Here is a 12,665-nt window from a genome sequence, read left to right as displayed (position 1 = left end):
GGAACAGGTTAATTTGGTAGGGGAAGGCTGAGGGTATGTCAGATATGGAAGCATGCAGGACCTGTGCATAAAATAACCCTTAGAGCAGGCCACGAATCACATACTCGTATATTTGTGTCACGTATTAATAAAGTCCCAATCCAATATTTTTTAGTTATTCATGCACCAGTATGTCTAGGGGATAGAATTCTGTTTTATAAACTTAAGAAATTGGCACTGTTCCAATATTAATGCAAAATATAGATGTGTTTGGCAATATCTCTGGATATACTATAAACTGGTTCAAATCAGAGTTGATGTTAATAGGAAATAACTTTTTAACTATTTAAACAATACCAATCTCTTATTTGCATAGACAACATTAAATATCTAGGCATATTAATACCACAAGACTTATCTAAATAGTGCCATTAAACATCAACAAAATATATCATGATGTATCAATAGGCATTGACAAATGGGAGTCATTGAACCTGACCCTGTGCGGAAAAGTCAGTGCTCTTAAAATAAATATAATACCTAGTCTAGTTTATATCTTAAGAAGAATTCCAATTCTCATACTGAGCAAATACTTTCACAAAATTAAATCTTTGTTTAGAAAATGCATTCGGGGCTCTTCAGTTCCAAGAATATCTGTGTAAAAGATGCAAATACCGATAAAAGGAGGAGGATTTGGGATCCCAGATTTAGAATTGTATCACCAAGTGTATTTACTGTCAGGTACCCAATTCTGGAGACCCATAACTGAAAACAACTGTCCAAATTGGGCTACTTCGGAATATTCCTATGTAACACCTTTAGAAACATGGGTGGCACTCCCTGCCACCCACTCCAGTTGCATTACAAACCACTTTTGAAACAAAAGGGACTTCCGAAAGCAGGTTTTGAGATAGGATATCCCACTCCACATGTCGAAGAATTGGGCAAGCCAAAGTTTCTGGATTGCAGGTCATGGGCCTTAAGCTTTGAATTTTTTATTCATAAATTGAAAACAAGCACACTCTCTTAAAACATAAAATAAAAAATTGAAGCACAAGCTATTCTGAAACACGACTGCTGAGAATCTTTAATCTGTCTTTGTCATTTGCAGGCATTCACAATTCAAGGGCAGTATGCCATCCCTCATCCAGACGTGAGTCCAACGCATGTAAATTGCTTTCCGTTTTCTATTTTCTCTTCTATTTGTTCTGGGCAACATTACTTTCTGAGTATCTAAATGTCAAGGAAGCATCTATGAATGACCCTCCTTAGCAGTGAAACGTTTAGCCAAATGCTAGGTTTCTCAGATAACTTTGTGCCAGCGTTGCTATAGAAAGTACAGTGGCCCAGATACAAATGAACCCCCACCCCATGTTATGCATGTTATATATTTTGGTTTTTAAATTGTAAATATTATACAGAACGGTAGTTAAAGATATTAACAGTAGCCATTTACATGTAATAATGGTAGCAATGTAATTTTAACTTACTTTTCTATTAGTAGACTAGAGTGAATGATTTAAAACTTTTTTATTATTTAATTTTAATTAATCCAGTTTTGAAACGTGTTAAGATGGTTTTTTTCTACTCTGAAATAATTCCATTTGATTGGTTAGTTCTAATTTCCCATCCTGCCCTGCAGTTGACCAAGCTTCACCAGTTGGCTATGCAGCATCCCCCCTTTACTCCCCTTGGGCAGACCACCCCTGGTTTCCCTGGTACGTACCCATGACTCCCTGGGGATGTCCTTCTTCTTAACAGCTTTGTTTCCCATGGGCCATTGCAGCATTTGCATCGCTAAATGTCGTCAATGGCCAATGCTCCTTTTGTTTTTACTCATTAATCTCTGTCGGTTGTTACGCTTTCCCCTCCTGTGGCTCCCTTTATCAGATTTCCTTTGTCATCGCTAAACATTTTTGCTTTGTTCTGGGTTTTCATGTGCTTTACCTCAATTTTACCACCAACTTAAGAACTGGGGTTTCTTTTTTATCAGGCATCAAATGTTGTTATGAGCCACTAAGGATGTGCCATGTGCCTGAAGTTTTTGATGGTTAAAATTGCCCGTTTGCTTTTCAGAGGGAGCCTGCGTAAACTGGAACTAAATATTGTGTGTTGTGGATCATTGATATATATTTTTGCAGATTCAAGTTCTTTCTGAATTTCTGTATTAATGAATTACCTGGAATACCTTCTTCTGCCTTGATGATTGAACAAAATGCCCTCTTCAGCCACAAATATATTTTCTTAATGAAGGGTTGTTAAATAGTTGTTGAGCTTTTTTTTGGGGGGGGGTAACTCAAAGTTGTTGAGATTCTTTTAGGAAACTCAAAGTTGTTTTGAGTTTTACCTCAGAATCCTGGACATTTTGCCAATTTTCTAAAATTCTGGACATATGGCAACCTTGACTATGTTTGAAATAATTAAATTTGTTTCAGTGGAATTATAGATTTACGTATTTTCAGAAGACAAGCTCTGCACACTGGCACATACTTTGAATGGCAATTAATAACATTTTTATCACATACATCAAAACTTTTGTGGGAAACTGAATTGAGTACACAGTGTTCACTAAATCAGTTGACATGACATTTATATATTATGAGAGAATTGGCTGAATTTAGACATAACAATCTAATTTAAATGGACAAATTTGTTGGGTACACAAAGAAAATAAAACACCTATAAGCTGTTGAAACATTTGCTTACAAAAAATTAAAATGGATAAAGTAGAACTGACATGGATATATGGTGTATCTGATAAATAAACTTCTTTAAGAAGTACTGCACTCTTTTCCTTATTCTTTTCATTAACTCGCTGCTCCTGAATCTGTTCCTTGTACTATTGTGGACTGTGTAGATCTGTAATTTTGAGTGTTAACACATTAATTGCATTTCCTAAGCACTTCCCTTTTATCCATCCAAATTTAATCTAGCCTATTGCAACCTTAATGGTATTTCATCCCTTCTCCTTTAAAACACCCTTCTTTCCAACCCTCTGCAAATTGACTAATCCCCTGTATAACATTATAGCTTGCCTAGTTTCTCCCCATATTTATGTATTTTTTCAGTTTTCATATGTATTTTTTGGCTTTAGATTCGCACTTTTTATTTTCTGGAAGTTTGAATTTGAGCCATCTATTTATTTTTTACAACCAAGTGCTGGATTTCTAACTCTATTGCTAATTGAAATCTACAGTTTTCTATTTTCCTTTAACAGCATCATATATATATGATGAATATATATATTCTTTTGTTATTTTGGTAGGAGCCAATGTCTTTTTAAAAATTACATTCCAATTAGTACATAGCTCTAATATCTGCAGTTCTGGCTTTATTTTTTGTTGAGCTAGCTGCTCAATATTTTTCTTTGCTCCACTTTTTAAAACTAAAAAACTTATGAATGCCACAGTTTTTGCTTCTCCCTGTTTCAAAATCATTGTTGTAATTTCCCCCCCTCTTTTGTCCTTCAAATCTAGGATTGGATACCAGTACTCCAACCAGTTCCCATGAGCTCACTATTCCAAATGATGTAAGTACACTTAATTTCTCTTCTTCTTGAGATTTGTTTATATCTCTTACCTATCATAGTTGATATAGCATAGTCGCTCAGAGTGAACTGGGGAGTCCCTAGTTCAGATTTCAACTGAACCATGAATGCAGAGCCATCTGCCCTAGCCAGCTAAAGGAAATACACTTACAGTTTTGCAAGGCAGTACCTCTCTGGATGAGGAACCATCAGCCGTGGTATCCTTCTTTTGAGCTGGGTCTGGGAACTGGGGGCACTCTTTGCCGTGGTTCTGTTTCTGCTTGGATGGCTGATTCCAGAAGGTGGAGCTGGGGGGTTGCTGTTCAACTTCCTGGGACTTGTGCTTTGGGGTTCCACAGAGTTCTGTTCTCTCTCTTATGTTTTTAACCACTGCATGAAAGCACTGAGTGAGTTCATCTGGAGGTTTGGAGTGAGCTGGAGGACACGCAACTCAAGTTCTCCTTTTTTATGCTGTTTTTGTGATATATAAATGACATGAGAAAACTTGGTATACTTGCTTGTATAACATGATTCTTGTTTATAAAACCCAAGAAAGAAAAGGGAAAAAAAGAAAAGAAAAGTTCTCCTTTTTATCAAATTCAGGTGAGTCAGTGAGACTAGATGTAACCCAGTAAACCAAAGCTTAATCCAGACAAGGTAGAGGTGCTGTTAACAGGAGGTTTGTCTGCTCAGGTGTGTGATGTTCAGCTTGTTCAGGGTGAGTGGGTGCATGTTCCCCTAAACTGTGCATAAGTCTGTGGGTACTCCTTGATCTGCTTTCGTCACTGAAGTCTCTGATTGCCTCTCCATCCCAGGCCTCCCTTTACGAGGGGTGACCCAATAACAAAACCTGTGTTGGGCTGGTGCGTCATGAAAAATACCATCTATTCCATCCCATTTCCATGTGTTCAAGGACAAATTGGAATATATCCTTTAAAATCCACACAGAATTTTTAGAGATCAACTTAAGAAGAAAAAAACACTTTGAGGTGATAGTTGTGAGTGCTTGTGAAGTGGTCTGAGATATGAAAGTACTGTCAGACCAGGCTTCTCAACCTTGAAGTGTTTACAATTCAGGTAGGTCAGGACATAGAAGTTAGGTGTGAAAGGAGTTACAGTGGAGAAAAAGGAGGATAATTTGAGAGGCATGCAGGGGAGGAGGAAATATCTCTGAGGGACACAGTGGTTGTTTTCTAATGGGCAGTTTTTAATGCACAAAAGAGCCTTCAGGGGAAAGTGTGGGAGATTAGGGAGGCTAGTGCGTTCTTTATCAACTGGATTTCCTCTTTTTCTATTCCAACCTTTAAGACTAGACTTGTCAATTCTTGAAAACTCGCAGCCAGGCTGGCTCCTGTGCCTTTTACAATGTGCATAAATCAGCTGGAGTGAGAGTAGGGCACGGGGGCCAATGTGAGCCCCCCGCTAATGTCACCCTATGACCCAGGCAGATCAGCAGCAACGACCAGTAAGCACTGACAACCCCGCTAAAGATGTAGGAACCTGGTTAGGAAAAAAGTTGGCAACCTTTATTGCTAACCTTATTTTGCATAAGTTAACCACTTAATAGCATTTTCACTTCAATTCCTGTCTTTATTTATATAGAGCTATTAGGGGTGTTAGGGAAGGGGTAGAACCTCTGGTGGGGGACACGTCGTGTTCCTTCTTGTGCAGTTTGCCCACCTTTGCCCCCCCCCTGCACTCAGCTGTCACCTGTGGCTCCTAAAAGCTGTCAGCATGTGACAGCGGCCACAATCCCAGGAACAGCTTTGACTGGCCAGCTAAACCAGGTAAGGGGAGTTGATGGGTCTCAAACCCTCAGCAAGTTAGGGACTTCCCCTGCATGCGAAGACAGGCTCTGGATGATTGAACAGACGAGACCAAGAGTGGGTCCAACGGTCAAGAAGGCAGTTTCTGCAGGTGCTGTAGGGGAAATGAGGGGCAGGTGGGGCTCGTTCACCTGGGAAGGTAGCCCATCTAGGAGAAAGAAAACTTTGGTCCTAAACCTCCCCTGCCTTATGGGATGTCTTCAGGAGAAGAAAAGTCTGGAGTGGAGACCTTAAGATTGTTAGATGGCGCCTTGTACACCTCCTTCTGCCTACTCCTGCAGCGAAGCTGGTGTCACACATAGTGCTCTGCTTTCCTTTGGACCACATCATCAAGGCCAAGAGGAGGGTCTTGTTGTCTGGGTAGCCTGCAACCTCCATACACACTTTGGTGCTACCACAGTGGTTGAAAACTTCACCCCGGCAGGGACACTCCATTGTCTCTCGAGAAAATTGATGCCAGCAACAATTGATGTACAAGAGGCTTTGAGAAGTATCTTACACATGCCATCCTGCTGTGTCCTAGTCAGTGAAAAAGTTGAAGAAGCTAAAACACAATAGCTTGGAAAGCAGTCCCTGCAGACTTAAAGCTATTTTGTTCAGTTTTTAGATATCTATGCCCCTTGACAAAGACCAGTGAATCCAGATCTGACCCAAGATATTTTGGTGTTTGGGGTGGGAAATCTAAATGGTCACACAGTAGAAAAATATAATTTCTAGTGAAATTAACCACTGTCTGCCCTTTAATGGTACTTGGCTCTGTTGCCTAAGGTCATCTTATAGTAGGCTTAGTCGCTTGGATTGCAGCTTGGATGATAACCCCCCTGTTTGCTGTGAGAAGACTCTTTTTGCTTCCATCTCTTGCCCTAAACTCTGCTTTTGTCCTGTTTTAGCTAATAGGTTGCATCATTGGCAGACAAGGCAGTAAGATAAATGAAATCAGGCAAATGTCAGGAGCGCAGATCAAGATTGCAAATGCCACAGAAGGCTCAGCAGAACGACAAGTAACAATCACAGGATCACCTGCAAACATCAGCCTAGCACAGTACCTCATTAATGCAAGGTAAGTTTGTTTTGTAAGCAAGGTTCTTCTTGAAGTCCACTGTGCTTCATAATAGCTGGATGCAGCTGCCCTGGTCCAGTCCTGTACCACCACAACAACTGTAACCATGTGGATTAGTAAATTAGCCCAAACTAGCCTTTTTAGTAACATTACCTTCTCAGCTAGTACTTCTGAGCACTGGAAGAAAATATACTGAATATTATACTGTCCAACTCTGCTACTTAAATCATGTCAGCACAGAGAATTAAAATATGTACCGTTTTTCTAAAATATCCTTTCTCACGTCAAGCTACCATCCCAGAAATACATTGTTGTATGTATTCACTCAGAAGATTAAGCATTTCTCACATCAGAGAAACCTCTCTTTCAACTTTTGCATACACAATTCAAAGCAACACTGAGGACACACAGTATTTTTTTTGGGGGGTACCTAATATTTTTTAGGGTGTATGTATGTGCCCTGTGATTCCTTTCAAAATTGGCTCTTGATTTGTGCATCGCTCAGAGTGGACTCTTGATTTGCGCAGCCCACTCAAAGTGCTGTTCTGGCAACACTATGAGCCATTTAGTAAGAGATCCTGGGGGGGCCTTCTGGATCTTTTTGGGCAGCCAAATATTTGTCTGTCAGTTCTGTGGGCCACCCATAGACTTGACAGTAAATGGAACCATCTGCATAGGCTTACTTTTATGGCAAAAGTATGCATACTCTTCTGCCAGGTTCAAAAATCAAAGCAAAACTAGAAGTCAGATAAATGTGCTTGTCAGTTTCCAAATTCAAAAATGTTTTCCAGTATTGCAGTCAGCCGTCTATATAATGAATATAAATCAGTACCTTAAGCCCTGTGATCAAATAAACATGTGTTCCCTCCTTTAACCCTTAAGGATATGTTCTTCTCTTGGTGTTCAGGGATTCCCCACACATCGAGATGAGAATAGACCCCTTCATTTTTAGTTGTACAAACACCACATGGCATGCATCTGGATCTCTGAAGATAACAATTTAAGATCTTCTGGACAGCTAAAGCATGCAAGTAAAATAAAACACTTATTAATGGAGTTGCAGCTTGCTGCTCACCAGATAATGTTTATTCTAGTGAACAAACCTATACTGATTCACTTAGAAAATCTTGTGAACTCTCATGGTTCTTTTGATGTTTTCATGGAATGGAATTTAAGAGATCATTTAACGCCCTTTGGCAAAGAAGACAACTGCTCAGCAGCCCTACACTACGGATACTGTAGAACCAGAAGGTGGTTTCTTTTGTTGAATTTCTAGGTGGGATTTGTAACAGTCACCTTCTGTTTTTAAACATGTATCTTATGTACATATTACTTATGTGGCAAATGTATCTTCATAAAATGGCTACGATTTATAAATAAAGAGTCTTGAGAGAATGTGCAAGTAAAATACATTCTGAATTTACAAAGGCAAAAGAATGGGGTCTTTCCAATTTGGCAGCTTGAATGTGGCACCGAGCATGTTTTTTGCTCATGGAGAAAATGTTGGGAGCAAGTGGTTGGGAGTTTGGAAGCGCTCTGTAATCAAAGGAGTCATGCAAGCCCTATATTGGGAGTCTCAACAGACTGCATGAGCTGTGAATATTACATATCTCTGTAGTGATTTGTGACGGCTTCACCGTAGGAAGGTGAGAAGCTTAAAAGCAGCCACACTGAAGACTGGTGTATAAAGCATTCAGTTATTATCAGATAATGCCTAAAAACACACATCTCAGCTTGACAGCTAATTTTTAACACAGCTTATTTTGAATTGAGCATCAGGGTCTGATGGGCAAGCAGTCTGACCTACTAAACTACTCCAGTGCAAGCTGAAACAAAGGCTAAGAGCTATTTAACTCTTGCCTTCCTATTGTGAGCAGCAACAGACTTTGGCAGACTCTTCCCTTTTAATGTACCATAAAATCCAGAGTCTGAGTCCAAGGACTTTTTAATGTAAAGAGTTCCTTGGTTGTGTCTGAAGGTCATCAAGCAAAGCAAAGGATGGACTCTCAGAAATATTCTGTTATTCACACTGAGACTGGTGGCAAAGAGCCGTTTGCTATGATTCTATGATTCTACAATGTATCTGAAATGCTTGGGATTGTGAATTATGCTGGGGACCTGATAGGAAGTTGTTAGGGGCCAGACTGAGTCTCTAGGACCTGTGTTTACGTTCCTTATGTTTTCTGTAACATTTAAATGAAACAAAATGATAAATGCAGCTCACAGCCATGTGAAATAACATGTTCCAGTGTATTGCTAGCTTCTCCTTCACTGTTTTTTTCTTCACTCTACATCTCCTTTCTCATCGGCATCTCTGACAACTCTGGGAGTTGTCTGCCTCCATAGCATAGAATGCAACTTACCCATGGCTTGATGTCATCCCACTAAGCATTTGGCCACCAGCACCAACCAGTGCACAGAAAGACGACATTATAGGCAGCACATTTCATTAGGGTGCGCACCCAGGGAATTCCATTCATTCATTTATTCAAATGAAGAGAATGGGGAGGGGAGAATGACAAGGAGATCAAAGAAGAGGTATAGAGACAAAATGCTAATCAAACAACTACGAGAAGTGTGGGCAAGAAGCCAAAACAGGAGATTTTTCCTTCCGATAAAAATACCTGGCCCAGATCTGGAGGGTTGGGGACAGGATGACCCCTCCCCTTTTTACTTGCTTGCCACAAAAGCAGCCCCTCACCCTACAGAGCTCTCTCCACAAAAGGTGGTAACCGGAGCTCAGACAGAGACAGGTGCGGGCAGAAGGAAAAGGCTGGAGTGGCTCAGCACCTTTTGTCTGCAAAGGAGGGCGTCCCTCTTCCTCCCTTACTGCCGGCGCTGGAGCCAGTCGCCCACCACGGCTTCCAGAGACAGTCGCAGGCAGAAGCTGCAGATCCATTCCAGTCTTTTTATTCTGCCTGTGTTTCTCTCTTTTAAAAAAAATCTATCTATCTATCTATCTATCTATCTAGGTGTGCTTGGGCACATCCTGCACACCCGCTGCACACATAAGGACATGAGGACATTAGGTACCTTCTACATGTCAGAGAACAAAACAGAAACTCAAGGATTTCCATTTTGGGGCAGCTACCCTGAGCTCAGTGCTGTGTAGACGTGTGTGTGTGTGTAAGCATACACACACATATCCGCACACACAATCAGGATATTTATTTATCCATTTATTTTTCACATTAAGTATTTTCAGACAGGAAATTGTTGCTTTTGGTTGAAAGCATAATATCATTCATAAACATGTCAACACCATAACTTGCAACTTTATCCTGTGCAAATTTATTCAGAAGTAAGTTCAATAGGACATACTTCCAAGGACATTTATTTGTTTTTGGATCATCTTTCAGGACATAGCCTTCACAAGGCAACTTCCATTAAAAAAATATTATATAATAAAAGGTGCCATTAAAGTAATATGCCTAGAATTATATCCTTGAGCCTGAAGTCCTTTGGCTTCTGGGAGGGTCTTGGAGCTTCGGTCTCAGAGAAAGAGATCTAGTGTTGGATTGTCCCTTCCTGCCACCACAGCAGCATCCACAGTTCTGGCCAGAATCAGTATCAGAGCTCTGACACCAAAAGGGCTAAAAAGGGGCTGTGGGGCAGTTCTGGAGGATCCATAGGCTTCCCTATCTCCCCAAACCAGGGGATGCAAATGGTTTTTTAAAATAGAGATATAGGGACAGAGAAGGGCAAGAGTGTTCCTCCCACATCCTGCCAGCTCAGCATGATGCAAGAGAAGGAGGACAAATTTCTGTTCTGCCCTAGGCTAAGACTGCCGAGGTGGAACATCTAGGTGGAACATCTAGTTCACCTAGAACAGTGACTGTTCCTAAGATGGGACAGAGAGAATCAAAGGCGGCTGAGCCCCCTTATCCAGTGCCCCCCTGGGCCAGCAGGGTGGAAGTGCAGTAAGGGGGAAAGGAGTGTTCTTTGGCTCCTCCGTCCTTTTTCCAGTGTTTTCTTTCTTTCACAATTTCCCTTCCATTGCAAACAAGGGAAGGAAAATTAACTACCTGCTGGCATATTTTTCTCCCTGGTCTGAGGGCTTATTGGGGCGCTTCCTCCAGAGTCATGCCTTCCTCCAGCACCACACCATTTCCTGCCCTCCTTCTGAGTTCGAATCTCCCTCTCCACCCTCCAGTGGCATCCCAAGGAACAAAAGATTGCAGGGTCAAAGGAAGACAAGTACTTTCTAATATGAAAAATTGGCAGATTCTGTGCAAAGCAGGATATTGCATTCAACGTATTTCTTTCAACCAGTGCACATTTTCTATGAAAAGAGGCTGTAAAATGTTGTGGCCTTTTTCATGCTTCCTTTGTCCCCGTTAAGATAAGGGAAGGGGGATCTCCAGGTGTCTTTGGGACTCCATCTCCCATCAGCCCTGTTGTCAGGGGTGATGGCAACAGTAGTCCAACATACATCTGGAGACCCAGGTGAGCCACCCCTGCGCTAAACCGGGAGGCAGCGCCATGAGACCATGCAAATCTCAAGCTCCTGTGCTCCACTCATTCTCCTCCCTCATCCACTTCTTCTCATTGTAGTGGTCATTTTACATTTTGTCTAAATACAGAAAAAATAGTTTTGTACAAATCAGCTAGCACATTGAAGCAGAATATCAAACCAGGTTCAGACTTTGAATGCCCTCCCCTTAAAGAAGAGGAGAGAGGAAAAGGGGGCTTATCTGTGTAGAATGGCTCATGCCGTGTTTGCATCAAGCTTTTCTGCTGCATTAATGCCCATGTCAAAGTTTATAAACCTTTCTGGCTAGAATCCATAGAAGTTCATAAGACTGCATGTTTGCATGGAAGATATCTTAAACAAATAGTTTTTTAGACTAAGCTAGATCTCTGTTAATTCTCTGCTGCCAGGTTGCAGAGAGTGAGTACATCATATTGAGCTGCAACTGAAATGCAGCTGGATTTGAAATACAGAGAAAATACTGCCTTTTTCCTTCTGAAGCAGGCACCATTCCCAGAGACATAATGATATGACACAAGGTCCAGTAAGGGACTAGGCATGCTCTGATTGATGGTGGAACAATGTACAATGAATTCCATTATCCCATCATACCCTGAGAGGGATTTGTCTGAACTTTCAAGGTCTTGCCTTGGATTTTACCAACCTAATCCAAATTCTAATTTGGTTTACAGAATATTTAATACAGGTGAGTGGTGATACATGAGAAGGAGTCTCCTGTCATGCTCTAATGGGCCACAGTTCTTTATATGTATTTGCTACTACAAATTAACACGGACATTCTTCTGGAATTCTTCAAATGCCGAGCTGAACATCTAGTTCACAGTGACTGTTCACAGTGACGGCAAACAAACTATGTTATATGGGACTGGAATAATACAAAAGCAGCAAATGTTGATTTTCCAAAATGTCAGCTGCATAGATCTATTTCAGAATAAATCCAAAATATAACTGTAAAGCCACAAATATGTATGTTAAAGCTATGCAAGCATTTTGTAAAATATCCCACATGATCATTACCTAACAAGATTATTCAGCCAAGTTTAGATCGGAAAGGGAGAAATGTCCCATTGTTTATCTTTCCTCAGCGAGTAATTCAACTAAATTCTCATATAGACAATTGTGGTGTAATCCCACTGACTGCTCTAACTAAAAGGAATGCAGTCTAATAAGTATTGTTTTTCAATAAGGCTGACTGAAATTGTTCATGTCCATAGCTTCAATTTTGTAGCTGGAGTTGCTTTCTATGAAACTCAGGGTCTTTACAAATGTTACCAAAAAAAGAACAGAAAAGTGGAGTCTCCCGCTCTTTGACCATAAATGCTGCTAGCGCTCACCTCTTTGTGAGAGGGAACAGTTCTAACACTTCCGAGTGTTTACTCCTCTGGGGTTGAAGCTCCCAGAATAATTTTTTGATGGATGCCTGTATATAAAATATTTCCTTAGCCAGCCTGTAAAGGCCTGGACAACGGTTCCCAGAATCATTCTCTGAAAATGTCCTGGGAGTGATACACACACAGTGTGTCTTAAGGTGCCTCACCCAGATGTCATGATTCCTGACAGATCAGTTGGTGATGCAACAACTTCCAGCACCAGGCCTTAAGTGACACTCCATTACAAACCCATTAGTCATCTTTTCTCTACTAACTCTCCTTTCAAGAATAGGTGACGGAAACCTGGTAACTTTAATCAAGGAAGTGACATACTTACCGTTAACAAAATCTCTGTGATACAGCCAAAGTTATGAACGTTGATTGCAATTTTAAGAGTTCAGCAAGCACTTAA

The 12,665-nt window shown here is 40.8% G+C and overlaps 1 protein-coding gene across 27 annotated transcripts in view; it reads left to right on the top strand.

Annotated features, from left to right (window-relative positions):
* LOC310748288 (poly(rC)-binding protein 3-like) overlaps nt 1-12,665 on the top strand; it is a 257,271-nt gene that overhangs the window by 231,100 nt on the left and 13,506 nt on the right. For 19 of the 27 annotated variants that reach the window (XM_083583914.1, XM_083583924.1, XM_083583906.1 and 16 more), the window contains 4 exons: nt 1,091-1,147; nt 1,622-1,697; nt 3,456-3,508; nt 6,222-6,391. In XM_083583914.1, coding sequence (XP_083440040.1) covers nt 1,091-1,147; nt 1,622-1,697; nt 3,456-3,508; nt 6,222-6,391 — 356 coding nt within the window. Of the gene's footprint in view, nt 1-1,090; nt 1,148-1,621; nt 1,698-3,455; nt 3,509-6,221; nt 6,392-7,273; nt 8,649-11,554 lie in introns of those variants that run through there. The other 8 variants (XM_083583915.1, XM_083583909.1, XM_083583908.1 and 5 more) reach the window with 5 other exon arrangements.

This window comes from Podarcis filfolensis (assembly GCF_964270895.1).
Source record: "Podarcis filfolensis genome assembly, chromosome: 13".
Taxonomy (NCBI): domain Eukaryota; kingdom Metazoa; phylum Chordata; class Lepidosauria; order Squamata; family Lacertidae; genus Podarcis; species Podarcis filfolensis.
This window is presented reverse-complemented; position numbering and strand designations above follow the sequence as displayed.